The sequence below is a fragment of the Rhagoletis pomonella genome, unplaced genomic scaffold, assembly GCF_013731165.1.
Source record: "Rhagoletis pomonella isolate Grant_MI unplaced genomic scaffold, Rhpom_1.0 Rhpom_scaffold_00001, whole genome shotgun sequence".
Lineage (NCBI taxonomy): Eukaryota > Metazoa > Arthropoda > Insecta > Diptera > Tephritidae > Rhagoletis > Rhagoletis pomonella.
The window spans coordinates 77,489,121-77,508,729 of record NW_023458555.1 but is presented as its reverse complement, the minus strand read 5'-3'; the positions used below and the strand labels follow the sequence as shown (position 1 = coordinate 77,508,729).

Here is a 19,609-nt window from a genome sequence, read left to right as displayed (position 1 = left end):
GAGAGGGTTAGCGGTCCGCGAATGGCGCGACCTTTATTTTCTGGATCGTGGTACATGTGAAAGGCCGAATATAGTTCGTTTCCCAGGAAAGTGTTTGGCGGGCACTGATCTATGCACATACATACATATGTACTTTGGTATGTATATCAGCATTTTAGTTGAAAGTATAGTTCTGAACACATTGAAAACGACGAGCTACCGACCACAGCTTCCAATTGTCATCTTTATTATCTAAGCGCTTTGTCGATGGCGACATGATTTCTTTGAACACGGCAGCGACATCATGAATTTGTATGAGTTTGACATAAAAGAACAGGAAGAACCTTATCTGTCGCCAGAAAAATAGAAATAGATCTAATCTGGCCACAACCACAGCCGTCGCGTAGCCCGGTCGTCGCCAAAATAATTATCTACATAAGAGTACGTGTTAAAATAATTTGACAGCTGTGGTTTATAGCTCGTCGTTTTCATTGTGTTCGGGCTATATGTTTTGCTCGTCGCTCTCTTCATCGCTCCACTACATTCCTGTCCTTAGTTTTATTCAGATACCACAAATGTATGTTTTCTTTGAAAATACTCAAGTGCCAGCACGGTTGCCGTTTTGGCCAAAATGTACAATTTTTGGTACAGAGGTACGTAACTTTCAGAATTGGTACATTTTTTAATCTGGAAAATTGAGAAAATTATTACTTACATCATATATGTATGTACCTATCTTAAGGCCAACCCTTTATATGAAGTCCAACGTATATATCAATCAGGGAAATCTGCTATTTCAGTAACACATTGTGGTTGCTCGAGCTTGCCTGGTTTTCCTGAATCTCATGCTTGCATTAGGAATACCTCCTTGTCATGGCCTTAGATTTTGCTTGAATGTGGATGAACCCATAAAAGGCTATCAGCTTGCACTCTAATCTTCAGATACCATACTAATTGGCAATGAGGCTTGTTGAAGCGATTTGTGTCTCATCAACTTGGTGACTCTTGATAGTTTTAACACAAATCTGTGAGGATCCTTCTTTAAACTCACAGATAAAATGACACCGAAATTATCCTTCCAGTAGCCCTACAAGGTAATAATTTCTAAAGGGTAACTCATTTTCGTTAGCGGTGTTTCTTTCAGGGTAGGAATACGACAACCGATTTGTCTCCAACCCAAATTTGACATGGGGTTACGGAAAATCATTCCACGTATGTTCCAGCATTATAAACAGGTTCACAGAGCACTCAGAAATTGCTTTATACATATATGTATAAGCAAGGTGTATTTTTAAAATATCTGAATAATTAAATATATAGCTTAAACCTATTTAGGTACATTTTTTGCATTTTGGTACAAGTTTTGGTACAAAAAAAAAATGAGTAAGTGGCAACCGTGACTACCAGTAGAGTACTCTACTCTCAAATACCTTTTACTCGCAGTAGTTGCGGAAGGCAAAGTAAATACTCTACGCGTCTTGCTATTGATCGGTAGTTTACGTACGCTTACAGAAACTGGTTTATGCTTACTCACACGTGACCCGAACGATGAGAGTAAAGGAGGGAAAGTATTTGCGCGGCGATCGGATATCTTGTTAGGCCATTTAAATGGAATTGCGCAGGAGCTTAATATATATATATATATATAACGTAGTGAAAAAGAAGGAAAATCTGATTGCAAAAACACTCAGCCTTGACAATGTTATGAGCAGCGTTGCCGTTTTGGTCCAATTGGACCAAAATTGGTAGCTTCATTCTCCGTTGGTAGCTTGGTTGGTTTGATGAAGCTTTTGGTAGGCAAAAATGTTTTGAAAATACAACCAAATTGAACATTAAAACTTGTTTGCTTAATTTAAGTTTACACGTTTAAAACACTGCTTTCACCTTGCTTACGCGTATAAGATTTCTTTATTTTTTTGTATATTTTTTTAAGCAGACAATTTTCTGCAAACAAAAACTCACTTCCCAAAGCTATGACCGATTAGCTGTTGAAATTAACGAGAAATTACCTATCGTCTTGAAAGAAAAATTGGTGATAGGCAATTTGCAAAGTGTGAGTGTATTGGTAAAAAAGGGTGAGTGCATGAAAATTTAATCAAATTTGGAAATATTTTTATTGAAATGCGTAAAATGTCTGCTTTTGTTTTTTCACAAAAAAAAAATTTTTGATATGAAATGAATCAATCTCAAAGATATTAACATATTTTACAATAACTTAATTATTTTATTTAAAGGCCCGAATTTATTGTGTTTAATCTTAAAGATTGGGGTGAATAATTAACCAGTACCGTAAACAATATTATGTGTAGTTTTATTTTTTACTGCTAATTTGTGTAGCTAAAAACCCCGCAAACTCGAGAAATCTCGTTTTAATGATGAAAAAAATTTGGTAGTTTGGAAACTGATTTGGTAAGCGTTTTGGTACCTAAAAATATTTTCAAGTGGCAACGCTGGTTATGAGCACGATCATTCGTATTGTCAATTTGATTTGCGGATGACCGTTAAAGCATCGGCAATTCAAAAGGGCTAACTTTAATATGAATAAGCAAGCGTATGCAAACGTGCGAAAACACATAAATCCTATTATGAAACTATAATGTGCTTAACATCAAGTTTCGCCCAACGTCATTTGCTTAAGGAAAGAGCGATACTGATCGCACCTTCCGTATGGAATCAGCTGTTTGTCCTCGTAGTATGTATGTAGGTACATATGTAACACATGCAGTGTTGCCGCATTGACATTTTTTTTTTACCGAAATTGGTAATTTTTTTCTTTATTTATCATATTTGGTAATTTGGTAACTTATTTTTTAATTTGGTAACTTTTTCGATTCAGTCCTACATGTAACACAGGTCAAAAGAAGTTCTGGTTCCACATTAGGAAGTGGGCCGTAAGCGTTTCCTTTTACAGAAACACCAGGTTATCCTGAAAGCTTCGCAAGGCGAACAGTTCTTCGGCGTTTCTTGGTTACTATAATTGTGTGATCTACAACAAACTGCTTGATAGTGGCTATTGTTATATCTAATGAAATGTGGCAACACTGAACTCATGTAAGTAAAATATAGCACCTAAAGGTCTACACTACGTTGTTTATGCATTTGACAGACTTTTCGTTCATTTTCTGACAGTCAGTTACGGCAGCTTATTCATATTATAGTTAGCCCTAAAGCCTTGCTCGATGAATTTGAGAGTGAATGAGTGAATTCGGTCACATATTCTACCACTCTGAAGTAAGATGGCTGAGTCAAGGTAAAGTGCTCTCAATATTTGTAGCTTTAATGACAGAAATATAGATTTTCCTGAAATCCAAAGGCACCATTTTTAACTGATGTGACTGCAAAACTAAATCATTTCCATACAACTTTGCAATCTCGAAATCGATGTATGGACAGAGCAGTTGACAAAGAAAAACTTTCAACATTTCCAGACGTTTACTCTTCTGGACCAGGCTTTTTCATACCTAATGGTTATAAAAAACAAATACCGAAACGTATTGACTGACGAACATGTCAAAAATACCAGAAGTTATCTGAAAATATGAAGATTCAAGCATCATATTAAGTTTATTGGGCATGTGCTGCGAGTCGTACGAATTGAAATCGGTGCGATGTGCAAACTATTTTTGATTATTTTTAGGGAAAATAATAAATATTTCAAATGAAAACGGCGAGAAACACATAACTTACGTCATATCTATCGATTCATTGCCAAGTTTTGCCGTTTTGTTAATCAATCTCCGAAAAAGGTTTTGCAGATCGCATCGATATCAAATCGTACGAATTGCAGCATATTCCCATATGTTTACGATAAAATGAATGTTCTTCATTAAAATATTATGCACTGTTATTCATTTAACTTAACTGTATAAACTTTAATAATAAATAAATATTTTAAAAGGATCAGTTAGTAGAATATATACATTGAATATAAGAAAAGTGAAACGAGTTAACGCAGTTAAGATTGAAGTTAAGCTAGGGGTGCCCGCATATTATAGCGATAGTTTCCAAGTAGCCCTTTGTCCAAGTTCCGTTGGACACCACTGTTCTAGACACTGGACTCTATGGCCGCATAAAGGCTGGTTTTCATTATGTCATATTTTGACAACAAACTTTGTCGACATATTTTGACACAACTTTCTTTCCTTAATCCCTACCTTTACGATGGTATTATGGGCCAAAAACTTAAAAAGATTCACTTTAGCAGTTCATGTACACGCCTGAAGGCCTATTCTGATCTAAGTCAATCAAAAGACCATTTTTTAGTCCCATTTGACAATTTGTTTTCACTCATTTGACCGCAAAAGCCATTGAATTTGAATTAGAGGAGATAAGCGTTAAAATTTATAAAAAAAATAAGAATTTGAGGATAGCTAAGTAAAGTGTTAATTTTTCGTATTGGCTGCTCTAAATGCAAAATGTTTAGGAGAATACATAATATGATTTTTTTAATTTCTTCCTTTTCACCACTTTTCTTAAGAATTGTTTATTCTTCAAAATCAAAGCGAAGCTTCTCCCGTGCCTACAAGCAAATATATTCGCACGGTAAAGGAAAAAGAAAAAAAAAATAAAAATTCATCTGATCAAAAGATGATTGTACCTAAAATCTAGTAAAAGTACCTAATGTACCTTTAAGTCATCAAACGTCGGAAAAAGGTACAATTGTACCTACTTTTTCATCCCTGGAATGTGATACTTTTTTTTTATTTGCATAGAACAATGTGGAGAGATATAATTTGGTGGAATGCATCATAATCACTCAATAAGTAAATTGGTTGTACGAGTTATCGTATGAGCCCGAACTGTTCTATGACTTATTTTGGACTTTCGAGCTTAAACGGTATCGAAATTCCACTGATGGTATTGATGTTAAAAATTGAGAATTCAGTACATACCAGCTTTACTCGAGGCTTCTTTGTCTCCTTGTGATGTGAGACGGTCTGTCAAAAGAGCATGTATGACTCCATATGTATTAATTATTCCAAAAATGACGCCATTGCATATAAATGCACTAATCATGACCAGCCAAGCTCGCATTCCTCCGTCTGGTGGTTCATTTTGATCATGAATATCGCGACAACATGGCGTTTCAATGTGTTCTTTCGAGAAAATTTGCTTGGTAACCGATCCATTGATGTTATCAGTTTTGATGCTTCGTGTTGCATTAGGTTTTTGAACGATATGCTCATTTGGCTTGTATGATTTACTAAGAGGCTCACTTTCTGTCATAATTTGAGATCAGTGTTTTCAGCCCCCGTAGATGATGTTAAAACCGAAGTATGAAATAGAGTTGTCAATATTATCACTTCCTGAAATGAAAAATTAAATAAACAGATTTTATAATAATCCGATTTCTGGTCTAGGCTTTGGAAGACATTGATGGAGTGGATGCACACATTTTAATACAAAGCGGGCGGCACCACACACAATTTCCTAAATCTTTCGAGCCCCCAACTTATGCCAAACAATTTATTTAAATAGTTACTGAATTATTGCAATTTTTGAATTTTTACTTTATACTGGCGGGACTATTTTCCGATTCCGCCCATTTTCGTGAGGGACCATAACTGCTATGATTTTTTTTCAAATGGATTGATAATCGTTATTTTCTCATCGATATGTTTTTGAATAAAAATGAAGAGTTTAAATTTGACATAAATTTCTTCGATCACAAATAAAAGCTAATTTTTGACTTATTTTTTCGTCAAAAAATTAGTTAATTTTATTTTTTCAATCACAAATAATCACCCTCGTTCGGCATGCTGCAACCAGCGTTACCGTTTCGGGCTTTTCCTATCAAAATTGGTAGGTTTTTTCTCTTTGGTAGGATGGTAGGACGCTTAAAATTTTGGTAGGTTTCTTTGCTCATAAAACAGAAAATATCTGGGTCATTCCACTGAAAAGAGGAAATCGACATACATTTAAATATGCCCTAATTATCTCTATTTCAGTAGTAACCTCTTTTAAAATAACTAAATTCCAATCATCTGTTGGAAAATATTAAAAAATCAAAAGAAGTTGTAATTTTCGTCTATGGAAACTTTTATTTCATGCATAATAACTTTATACCAGTCATAAAGAGATGTCCCACCAGTCACAACTTAAATATTTTTTAATATTTCTATGAAGATTAAATAAACCTCGTTTTTATTGGAAATTAAAGCGTATAATTCATATTTTACAACACAAAAACATCGTTCGTGAAGATTATGTGTTTTGGCTAAAATTCATCTTTGAGTGCACAAGGGTAAAATAAGGTTATTTTCAGTGTCCCACCAGTCACATCCATTCAAATGATAGTTACATAAAACTAAGAAATCGTTTGGTATTTTTGCATCTTTCGCTGTTGTATAAGTTCCGACGACATAGCTAAAATTCACAATTGATCACAATATCAGTTTTACCTCATTCTGTTTCTTAGATGGGTCCCACTGTTTGCCAAGTACCTTAAAAAACCCGTTTCTTACTGGAATAGATAGAATTTCACCAATTACCTTCGGCGATTCTCTGAACTCCGTATACGCTACAAAAACTTGTATCCGCTGGATATCTAAAGGGATATCAAGTGATTGCTTTGATGGACGTAAGAGCAGGTTTATAAATCAGGTATTTTTCTTTGAAATGCTGTGGCTAATCGAAAATAGATTCAACAGTGACAAGGTTGTTATTTACCGTTTTCTTGCAATATACTCTTAAAGTCGTCATATTTTCCTTTGAGTGTGCGCAAAGTGAAAAACGTGATTTAATATTTCAAATTTCCAAGCTATACCTGAGTTTTCTTTAAAGATATATCAAAAACGGCAATGGAACCTTCTTGTTCAGATATTTAGGTAATACAAGGTGATTTTAGTTTGCTATGATTCTAAGTATTTTATTTTATTTTTTATCGTAGGCGTAAAAATAAGGGGTTTTTGGCTATATGCCTAGACATATAGTTAAGAAATAGGTGCGATCAAGCAAAAGTGTAATCATTTTCTTTATACCTTGGACGTTATAGTGTCATTCTGTAAAAAAAAGTTGCGGCATGTCTGCGCACTTTTTCAGTATATCGATTTATTTAATTTTATGTACATCATAATTTAAACTGAAAACTAAGTAAAAAACATACAAGAAAGTAATATTGCTATTGTCCACGTTTGTTATTTGCTCAATTACTGTTTTTTTTTACCCTACATACGTACGGTGACCATCCGTTCTGTTTTTTGCAGGACCGTACTGTTATTTAAAGGTCTGTCCTGCGTAGTTTTTCAAAACAGAAAACCCCAAAATGTACTGATTTTTTCCAAGTGTCCTGCCTTTGTCCCGCATTTTCTTCGATATTTTAAAATTAACTTTTCCTAATCGAAATAAAAGCAGTGTCGATAACTAATTGATAACTATGTACATAAGGGTAAGCTGGTTTTGAAGGTTCAATGCGTCAATGCGTTCTAAATATTGTACGGTTATGGACAAGAGATGACGAGAGATTGAAGACCACCATCAAATATATCGATAACACTGTTCTACAAATTTTGTGGTAATCGCTTAAGAAAAAAAATATTTTCCAAGCCAATTTTCTTTTCAAACAAGCGTTTTCGTAATTTTTTCGAAAAACGTGTTTTTGGTACATTTCGGACCTATTCGTCAATATCTCATGAAAAAATTATCCGATCAACATAAGCGACCTACAGTCCTCTTACAAAAATATATTACTTTGCCAATTTCGAAGAAAATTATTAGTGTTACAAGCGACCAAAATCGAAAAATTGAAATTACAATGAGAAATTTAGATGTTACGGAACACAATCTGCACAAAAAATATATATTATTGCAAAGAGCCCATTAATACCTTTCGAACTGTTGGTCGTTTCATGAAATATTGAGGAATAATTGAAAAAGTCCAAAAAATACGTTTTCGAACAAATCTCGAAAACACTTCTTTGAAACCATGGGTATTTTTTCGTGTTCAACGACCCAAAGTTTGCCTAAAAAATTTGCTTTACAGAGGTTCATATTTCGTGTAAAGTAATACGTAATATGCCTTATTATGATTTTGTAAATATTCATTACTAAAGGATTAATACCAATGAAGCAAATGTGATTTATGTTAAAAGTTTAAAATTGGATTAATAATTAAGAAATATACACTCTTGGTTATTTGAATAGCGCATCCTTTAATGGGCCGTACGAATAAAAACTAAGCGATTGCCTTTTCTTAAAATTGTATACCTTTTACTCCAATTTTGTTTGAATAAATTGAGTAAAAGGTCTGAAATTTCAAGAAAAAGCAATTGCTTATTTTTATTCATACAGCCCAATACTTAGTAGGTACAGTTTTCCTTTTGTTTGTTTAATATTCATTAACTTTTTATAAAAATATAGCATATTCTACGTCTACATCCCATTTAAAAAATTTTTGAAAATTAAAAAAAAAATAAACAGGGGCGACAATTTTTTTTTGTTGACGGTGCTGCGCAGTTTTGTCAAGCATACTTTGTATGGTAGAAAATCAAAAAAAGGGTGCGCTATTCAAATGACGAAGAATGTATATATGTAGTATATTTTTGTTATTTTTATACTACGCAATTATATGTAGGTTAATTTTTTGAAAAATTGTCCTGCATTTTCGAAATATATTTATGGTCACCGTATACATACGCCATAACTATTAGGTATATTATTAAAAGTAAGCTAAATACTGTTTTGTATCAAAGGCGAAACTTTTAGTACTTGCCTGTATCAAAGAAATTATATATACATTTATATACATATTTGCTCAGACTTCTAAAATAAAATTAGGGTTTATTAAATTTTACAATAATAGCTTAGAATGACGTAATTTACTTGTCCAATGATTTATAGGGTATATTTGAAACCGTAAAGAATGGTACATATTGCAAATTTTTAGTTTTAATTATAATCTTTGTTATTGTTTATAGTGTTGCTATTTTTATGCATGAATGTCATGTGCAGTGAATAGAAATAATGATAGTGATGACATTTTTAACTAATATGGCGTGTAAACGGAGAATAACCATAACTTTAAAGGCCTAATTTTATTATTAATTTCTTTATAGGAACGAACTCAAATATTATTTGGGTTACTCGTCAAAGCCTTTATGAAATAATGAAAAACTCCTGCTGCGATCAATTCAATGATAAATTTAACGTTTTAACGGGACAAATGAAAGATCGCATCATGCCATCTGATGAAAATGTAAAAGAATTTAATAAAAATATAAGATATGAGAAATGAACGGCTGCTGCTGCGGTAGCAGTGCCGGTAAATGAGCAGGGGGCTAATGCTTGGTTGCTTACTAAAATTGTGGTGGTGGTTGCGCAGATTCCGGAAGATGTGATATGGCAGGTTGTAGAAATTAAGGTTGCAAAATTCATGTGGAGCGATTGATTAACTGGACAAGTGACTTATAATTATTTGGGCTAAATTCTTATTTGTTATGTTTGCTGGGTTGGAGCTGCCTCGGCCGATAGAGTTAAAAAAGCGAAAAATTTAAATTTTCCTTTTACCGCTCTCCTGTCTTCATCAGGGAGTCTTTTTTCGAAAAATAAAAACAAATAAACAATAAACATGATTAGCAAGTAAAATTCGTTGAAGCGAAAACAATAAACATAGTTAACGACAATTAATTTACACTAATTCTGACTTTGAACTCACATTTACATAAATATTATTGACAAAAATTTTTAATCAAACGATAAACGTTAGCACCATTTTAAGTATCTTTCCACAATATTACCAAATTCCAATCCTATATTCTTATTTATTTTTGCTATTGATTACAGCTGCATACACGTTGTTGGTGTTATCCACGTCATCTTTAAAGTTGATCGCATTGTCTAGTTGTTGTTGTATACGAAGGCTTTCTAATGTCATTCTCCTTTTTACCCCTCTTTCGATGTCCAAAATTCTTGTATTCCCGAAGTCCGCAAAGTGTTCGTGCTTCGTCAAGTGTTGTTCAAGGGCTGTTGTCATCTTTTTGTTTCTCTCATCCGCTTTATGTTCGCTAATCAGTGTTGCCAACTTTTGATTTTCAAAAAGCACCAAAAACTTGGAAAAAAGCGTTTTACCACAATAAAAGCACCAAATGGTTTTGAATCAATTGATGCTTTTTTCATAACAGATTGTATGTATTTAACAAAAACAAAAAATTTACAATATATACAAGAATGCATACATAAATCAATAAACAAAACTTTTTCGCTCATAACGATTGAAAAGCCACATGCTATAATGACTCATGCTTACGACGTAATACCGATGTACTGCATATTAAAACTGATATATCTCAAGAAAGAAAAATCGAATCCCAACAAACGAAAATCATGCCCTAAGTAGAAATGAGCAAACAAAATTTTTGATTTCATTATATTACCTCAAATATCGCCAAAAACCGTGATTTTGGCACTTTGAGGTTAGGATATTTCAAAATTCTAGTGCTAGAGAAATTGTGCGGCCAGATTTGGATTCAGCACCAGAAACGATGTGTTTTACTCAGGTGGTACAAAAATAAAAATTTTTACAATTAATTAGAAAAGAAAAAAAGAAATACTTAACTTACTCGCATATCTACTAGCATTTTCAACGCGAATAGAATTGAACAAGGTGAATTTGCAAGTTCAGCTTTTTATCAATCATGGTTGTATTTAAGTGCATTTAAATTTGTAGATTTTTGTAAATTCAGTGCTGTCACAGCTTTAAATATATAAAAATTATTTCAGGTTTTAACTATATCGGAGTAATTTTAGTTCAGGAAAAAAGCACCAAAAAGGCCCTAAGCACTAAATAATTTTTTTTGGCGTTTTAATTTTCAAAAAGCACTAAATCTAGTGCTTAAAGCACCAAGTTGGCAACTACATATGTCGCTAATTCTTGTACCCAATGATCGTTTTGTTGCGCCTACGTAGCATTTGTTACAGCTTTCAGTATCATTCCCCTTACATTCTATTTGATACACAACATTATGTTGTTGTTCCTTCAGAATTCTGTCTTTCGTTTTTGTGTACAGATTGCTTATTGTGTTGTGCGGTCTGTGAGCATATATAATATTTTCATTCTTTATTGTTCTCCTGAGCGCCTGGTTATTTGTTAGTCCTGGTACGTAAGTTACTCCAATGTACTTTTAGTTAGTTGTGTATTCGCCTGAATATCTTTATTTTGATTTGTTTGTTTACTTTTGTTTATCGTCGTTTCTATTCAATTGTTAACTAGCGCATGCGGGTAGCCGTTTTTGTGTAGAATGCTTTTAATTTTATTTTTGTCCTCCTCCGCGAACTCGTTGTTGCTAAGTATGTACACTTTTTTGATCAGGCTAGCAGCGGTGTTTATTTTCTGACTCCATGGGCGATTTGAATGGACTTCGCATACCAGTTAAGCATTATTGTATTCTGTTTTCTATGCACCTCTAAGTCTAGGAAGGCAATTTTATTGTCTTTCTCTCTTTCAGCCGTAAATTTAATTTTTGTGTTTTGTGCATTCAATACATTTAGTATGTGTTCCGCGTCCTTTGTTTTTATTATTGCAAACACATCATCTGCATATTTACTTATGTATTTTATGACTTGTGACTAGTGACTTGTTTCCGAGGCTTGCCTTTGTTGATGTATATTGAAGGACATAAGAATTGCGTTTGTATAGGTTGATGTTGCTTACAGTTGTGGCAGTTGGACTGGCAAAAATTTTTACACTATAGCAGCGGAAAGGACAACAGCGGATGCACATCGAGCTAGCCGCTGAAACATTTCGTAAGAGATTTGTTTCTCCTTTGATGTTGCGCTTTTCGTTGATAGACATTTTGTTTAAGCCTGCAGGACTCGTTACGTTATCTCCCTTTTGGCACGAGTCCTGTTAGTCGATCCCGTTGCCAGATTCCACCTTCTGTGGAGCCTATAAATGCGGCATTTCAGAATAGTCTCTTTCTATTTTGTTATCGACAGCCAGCGACATCTCAGGTGAGTCAACTCATTTCTATACATTTTCTCTTTAATCAATAAAACTTGAATTTTGTATAATATATGAAAACCTGGTTTCTCTATACCTTTGGAGACTAGGGAACTCGTAAAGAGTAAGTAAAAGATTATCTCAAAGAATCGGCTCCCCCATTGATCCCCGTTGCTGGAATCACGAGGATTTTCGGCCCCTAACTTGCCCCGCTCGAACATGGTCCTTCGAGCCGGATCTTTAAGATAATCTTTTTTTGTTCATTAATTTTTCGATTTTTTAAAAGTAATAATTATAATTATCTCGTCAAAAATATACTTAACAAAAATTAACAACTCTCGTCAAGTCCCATTGGTAAAGTTTTATTAGCACATACCATTGTGAATGAGCCCGCATGAAGGAAGCAGCATTTGACATTTCATGCAGCCGGCCATTTGCAAAACAAATAAAAACAACTTGTGCCATCAAAGGAGAATAAAAAACTAAAAACTCAACAAAAAAGGTAAAAAAAGGAACTTGTTCCGGCAATCTACGAGTGAGGTAAGTCCCCTTTTCAGTGACTATTGCCAAAAGGGTGCACTCGCGGAATAAATAAAGGTGAGTGAAAACTAATAGGGAATCTCCATGAGAAAACCTTCACAGGCAATTAGTGGAAAGGCCTTTGTTACACTAGGCAATTGCTGCATTGGGCTGAAAGTTGCCTGTAAAAGGCGCCTCATGAAAATTCCCTATAACCTAAAATTGGTAAAGAAGGCGCTGGAAAAAGCGTTGTCCAAACGTGGTCTGGACCACATATTCGCTGAGTAGCGGAACTCAGCTAGTAAGCGGTATATATATATATATACACATATATATATATTGGTGCAAATAAAAATTAAAAAGACACCAAAAAGTGCTAAATAAGTGAAAGTCCCTGATTAGCAGGGCAGTGTAAGTGTGAATAAAAAGACCCTAAAAAAGCAGGGCGACAAGCGAAAACTGCAACAAATCGCCAAAAAGTGCAAGTCCCTGATTAGCAGGGCAGTGAAAGTGCGGTAAAAGACCCTAAAAAAGCAGGGCAACAAGCGCAAACTGCAACATATCGCCAAAAAGTGCAAGTCCCTGATTAGAAGGGCAGTAAAAGTGCGGTAAAAGACCCTAAAAAATCAGGGCAACAAGCGCAAACTGCAACAAATCGCCAAAAAAGTGAAAGTCCTGATTATCAGGGCAGTGAAAGTGCGGTGAAAGTCCCTGAGTAGCAGGGCACTGAGCGATAAGCGCAAAAAATCAGCTTGCAAGTGAAAGTCCTGATTAGCAAGGCAGTGCAAGTGTGGTGAAAGTCCCTGATTGGCAGGGCAGTGAAAGTGCGTGAAAATCCCGAAAAAAAGCAGTGAAAGTGCGGTAAAAGTCCCTCATTAGCAGGGCACTGAGCGATAGGCGCAAACAAAAAAAATTATTATACAATTTTATAATTTTATACTAAATCGACATCTCAGTCTCTTTCGCAGGATCGAGACAAGACCATAAGCGCCATTGCAACAACCGCAGTGAGACCACAGCGAGCGCTCCAGCAAAAGAGCAGCAATAGCGACACTCCAACGCTCCACCGCGGGAGTAACAAAAATACAACTAGGCCCCCACCAAGTGGTCCACCGCGGGAGCAACAACAATACAACTAGGCCCCCACCAAGTGGTCCACCGCGGGAGCAACAAAAATACAACTAGGCCCCCACCAAGTGGTCAACCGCGGGAACAACAAAAATACAACTAGGCCCCCACCAAGTGGTCCACCGCGGGAGCACAGCATACTTCAAGGCCCCCATCAAGTGGCCCACCGCGGGAGAAATAACCACAACAGTTTCGATAACAGTAAGCTGCACGAAAAGGTAAGCCTTTGAGATTCGCCACGTATATTCAAGTCGGGCGCGATTTGATTTAATTTGCGGTGAACTGGTACACGGTGAAAGTACCGGAATCACATCAATTTAGTGAAAAAAAAAAAAATTTTATATAAGTGCTTAAGTTGTGCACAGTGTTGCCGTTTTAGCCCTTCGGTGGCTAAATTTGGCTACCAAATTCTTTTTTTGGCCACAAAAATTTGAAATTGCCCCTAGCCCTTTTTTTAGCCCTTTTCAAAATTTATTCATCATTGACATTCAAATTTTTTTTATGATTTTCATGAATTTAACTCTTCGCTTATAAAGCGAACGCCTTTCCTTTAAGGCAAGTAAACATATTTCTATGTATGTTCCTTACGTTTCTGGGCCGTTATCTTATCCGTTAACGATTTAACTATACTTTAAAATAGGTAAGTTGGTGGCCCTTAATATGCTTTCTGTGTTACACAAAAAGTTTTTTTGTTGAATAAAATAGTAATTCTTTTCAGAGTTCATTGTTTTTCTATACCAGTAATTATAGAAAATGTTTGCGTGTATACTTACATATTTATACTAGCAGTACCCCGGTGTGCTTCTCTACACCAAATATTGAAAAACGAATGAAAAGTCCTGGAATTTTTCTATATGAAAATTTATCATTTGCTTTATTTCAAAATTTTTGATTCTTTATTTTAAAACTTAATCCAACAGATTTGGATATACAACATTTTTTGTTTTTCCATCTTGGGTATGAATAAATAAACAATTTGGAATGCCAACTCTTGAACAGGCCACGTATAGCTACCAATTCCAGTAATCTACCACAAATATTTCAAGAGATATACCAGATGAAAATTTTTGTTAGTATGGGTGGTGCCACGCCCCCTTTTCCGAATTCGGGGAAACTTAACACAAACCATCTGCATAATAGCCCGACTATGCCGTATAAATTTGGTTGAAATCTTGCACTTATTCTTTATATATAAGAAGTGAGGTGCCACGCCCTCTTTTCCAATACTGCCCATTTTTATCCATGAGTATGGAATTATTTGTTATACCTCTATACCAACTTCCAGTACTCTACCACAAATATTTCAAGAGATATACAACAAAAAAAATTTAGTTAGTATGGAAGGTGCCACACCCATTTTTACGAATTCGGGAAAACTTCACATAAACCATCTGCATGATAGCCTGAATATGCCGTATAAATTTGGTTGAATTCGGTGAAGCCGTTCTCAAGTTATAAGCTCACACCAAAAACGTGTACTTATTTGTATATATAAGATACATACATATGCCACGCCCCTTTTCCAAATTTGGGAAAACTCCACATAAAATATCTGCATGATGCCCCGAATATGCCGCATAAATTTGGTTGAATTCGGTGAAGCCGTTCTTAAGTTATATTGTCACACCAAAAACGTTCACTTATTTTTATATTCTAGTTAGTATGGGTGGTGCCACGCCCTCTCTTCCGAATTCGGGAAAACTTCGCATAAACCATCTGCATGATAAATCGAATATGCCACATAAATTTGGTTGAATTCGGTCAAGCTGTTTTCATGTTATGAGGTCACACAAAAACGTGCACTTATTTTTATATATAAGATGTAGGTAAAAAAATTTAGCTACCATTTTTAGCCACAACGACGATTTTTAGCTCTTTTTTAGCCCTTTTTTAGCTGCAATTTAGCTACCACTAAAAATGTTTCGCGGCAACACTGGTTGTGCAGCAGCCGGTATCCAGTGTCAGAAGAGCCAGCAGATAGTGACCTGGAGTTCCAGCCCAAAAAGCTTAGCCGACAGAAGAAGCTGCGCCAATATCAAGACCATACCGACCGAGTGTAGCTGGGGTGAGAAATTATCTCAAAGAAAGCTCTTTAAGATACATTCTCACGAGTAACACTCATTGGACTCCCCATCAGCTGGTCATCACACAACCAGTGGATAAAGCACCGTAGGAAATTAATCCGTTTTGGTTTTTTGTATTAATTGATTGTTTAAAGTCAATAATAAATAAACGTTTTTCTCTAAAAATGGCGAATGCTAGTGATGTTTCTCGTGCTTGTGATGCACTAATAGAGTTTGAAGAGCGGTTTAATCAGACTCCAGGTGCAAATCACTCTGTTTTTTCGCTTGAGATACAGAAGGAGGAGCTTAAGGCACTGTGGGCAAAAGTCAAAGATTCTTTCGATTCTTATACGCGGAATTTGTCTGAAGACAATACGGGTGTTGCGGCCATGAGTTTAGCCAAATGTAAATACCAGGATTGCTATTCAGCATACCTGACTTGTGCGGCGTTGATGGGTGAAACCATTCATAATTTGACTTTTGCTCAGCCAAGCTCCTCAACGTTTAACCCCATAAACCGTGACCCTGAGCCAATACCGCGGTCAAGCCTTCACCTTCCTCCATGCGATACGGAGATTTTTTATGGTGGTTATATGGCGTGGCCATCCTTTAGGGATTTGTTCACGGCCATTTATATAAATCATTCGCGGTTAACTCCGGTTGAAAAATTGTACCACCTCAATCAAAAGACCCGTGGGGAAGCCAAGGATATCGTGAAAAAGTCCCCGTTGACCAATGATGGTTTTGCGATTGCGTGGCAAAACTTGAGCGATCGTTATGAAAATAAAAGAGTTATGGTCAATAGCCAGTTGAAGACATTATTTAACTTGCCCACGGTAACAGTTGAACGTGGGACGGATATTAAAAACTTGCAGCGGACAGTGAATAATTGTATCGCAGTCCTGCAAATGTATGGCATTGATATCGCGAACTGGGATGCTATATTTGTGTTTTTAGTTTCCAGCAGATTGCCAGACAACACTTTAGCTTTGTGGGAGCAGGGAATCGTTGACAAAGCTGAAATTCCGAGGTGGGAGGATTTGGATAACTACCTTTCGAGTAGGTATCAGACCTTAGAAACAGTTTCGGATATCACTGGTCGACGGCCAAAATTTACCAGAGACGCCGTTAAGAAATTCGTATGTAAAACCACCCCCTGATTACGAAAATCAAGGTTATTTTTAATTTTATGGTACCGTTTTTGAGATATTTGCAATTTACCGTTTTTGCAAAAAAAAAAAAATTGGGTCCACTTAATCATATATATCTCAAGAACGAATTAAGCAATTCCAAAACGGTTTGAAGCTTTTAAAAGGTAATAAAATTTTCTATAAGCTGTGCATACAACACTTTTTGCTACGCCCTGTAGATTCAAAGATAACGAACAATCATTACCGATTTTTTCAATTTTTTTTTGTAAAAATATAAAAAAAATTGTACTTTGCGGGGAAGGATCTCGAAAACCCTTTATTTTTTTGCAGATATTTTTTTTCTCCCTAAGCTCTGTTATATTACAAAAAAAATAAGGTATCATCGAAGAAAATCGATGCAAAACTACGTAAGTTATAAGCGATCAAATAAAAATACCCAGGTTGCGCAATTTCAACGTATACCTCAAAACGTATGTATGGTATAAAGAAGAGTGAAATATCTAGCTATGCTCTGTTTCTATTGAGTTAAAAGTTCAATTTATGAATGAAATTACCCATATTTTTAACTTTTTTTTTTAATTTATTTATGTTTATACTATATTCTAACAATCTTTATCTTAATTTGATTTTACTATGTTGTCGAAATAATTATGTGTTCTACTTTGACGCTTATTCAGTTTAGGATCGGTTTCTCTTATGAGAAACCAGCAGTAATCACCCATCATTGCGACGTCCCAGAATCCTTGATATCGATTCTCAATTAATTTCATTTGCTGATGAAACCTTTCGCCATGTTCATCACTTTCGTCGCCAAGATTTGCCGGAAAAAAGCTCAAATGTGAGTGGAGAAAGTGAATTTTTAAAGACATATTTACGCCCATTTTCGCATAATTATTGATTAGGTCGTTAACTATCTGCTCGTAGTTAGGGCTTTTGTGTCTACCGAGAAAAGAAGCAACGACCTTATTGTTGTTATTGTTGATCAACTTTCTTATTTGTGGTCCAACAAAAATACCTTCCTTTATCTTGGCTTGAGAAATATCTGGAAAAACTGTTTTCAAATAGTCGAATGCTTCGCCTTCTTTGTCCAAAGCCTTAACAAAGTTTTTAATGAGACCGAGCTTGATGTGTAAGGGTGGAAGTATGATTTTCTCTTTCTTGACAAGAGGGGTGTATTTGATGTTATCCACACCAACGGTAAACTCGACTCTTTCCGGCCAATCCTTTCTGACGTAGTGGTCCTTACGAGCTCGGCTATCCCACTTGCAGAGGAAGCAGCAGTGCTTGGTGTAGCCACTTTGTAGACCGCATAGCATTGCAACGACTTTGAGATCAGAACATATTTTCCAATCATGCTCTTCATATTTGATAAATTTGAGTATTTTTTGCATTTCCTCGTAGGTTTCCTTTGTATTTACTGCATGTGCAATCGGGATAGAAGGCTTTTTGTTACCAATATGCAATAATACAGCCTTCAAACTCAGTTTATTGCCGTCTATGAACAATCGCCACTCTTTTGAATCATATGTTTGACCAAACTCTTTGAATAAACCAGGGATGTCGTTGCAGTAGCATATACTGTCTTTCTTGGTATAGTGTTTGGAAAGTGGTTCGTGACGAGTTCTACTATATGTCACCTTAACATCGGATGACACAAATTTAAATTGTTGCATACGAGAAGTGTGGATCTCGGCCTTTTCCTTGGATAGTTCCAAATCTCTTATCCAATCATTAAGTTGTGCTTGTGACAGAACGTTTCTTTCGTTTTCCATGCGAAATTCAGTACAACTTGATCCCCCGCACTCAGATGTTACTGTTGACAATGGAACTGGATCCGCAACTGCCGTTGAATGTAGTACTGGTAATGTCACTGTAGGTACGCTAGCATAGGTTACTCCTCTTGATCTTCCAACGCCAAGTACTTTTGTTTGACAAATATAACACTCTATTGAATGGCAAGTAGGTTCTCTCCATATCATTGGTGTATCAAATTTTGTTTGTTGTCCTGATTCCCACTGAATCAATTCTACTCGACACGATGTACACAAAGTGTTCGGTGTCCATGGTTTTTCAGCATTTTTAGGCTCAATTCCAAAATACTTGGAGTATAAAGTTTTGATATGATCTGAGAACACTCGTCGTCGCCTTATGATAGTATATTGGCCACACATGAAACAGAACATATCTGGATCCTTATTACACTCAAATTCTCGCGTCCTTTTACTCATTTTATTTTTTTTTAATAAATCACGGTTTTGAAATTAGACTTATGAACTGAACTATCTCCGGCGAGCCTTGAAGATGTTATGAAGTTTCAAAGCGCATTAACTCATATTTATACTCGGAACAAGAATAAAATTGAAAAAATCAAATCTTACCTAGACAGAAAGGTTCCTTTTTATAACAAGCCGGGAAAAGAAAATACTACCTGTTTTAGATGTAGGCTTTAGAAATTTTCTGTGTCTTATAATTTTGAAAATCTACCTGCATACTTACCCATAACTGACGGAAATACATGTTTATAACTACATGCCTACAGCAGGTTTCGAACCCAACCACTCTTCCTTTCGATGCAACCACTCTACCTACTATAATACAATTCGAGTATTAAAAGTACTATTTGATTTATTTAAAGAAAAAGTGTTATCATTGTTATGGTGTTATTCGTTTATCCGGATAATATCTCACTTGCACTTTATACCTTTAATATATGTATGTATGTATAGGTACATACATTGAAGTTGCGCAACCTGGGTATTTTTATTTGATCGCTTATAACTTACGTAGTTTTGCATCGATTTTCTTCGATGATAGCTTATTTTTTTTGTAATACA

General features: G+C 35.4%; 1 protein-coding gene across 1 annotated transcript in view; it reads right to left on the bottom strand.

Moving 5' to 3' along the window:
• LOC118747930 (monocarboxylate transporter 10) overlaps positions 1-19,609 on the bottom strand; it is a gene marked incomplete at its 3' end in the record, with an annotated part of 327,741 nt that overhangs the window by 222,935 nt on the left and 85,197 nt on the right. Inside the window, 1 exon segment of the mRNA XM_036482168.1 lies at positions 4,872-5,285. Coding sequence (XP_036338061.1) covers positions 4,872-5,205 — 334 coding nt within the window.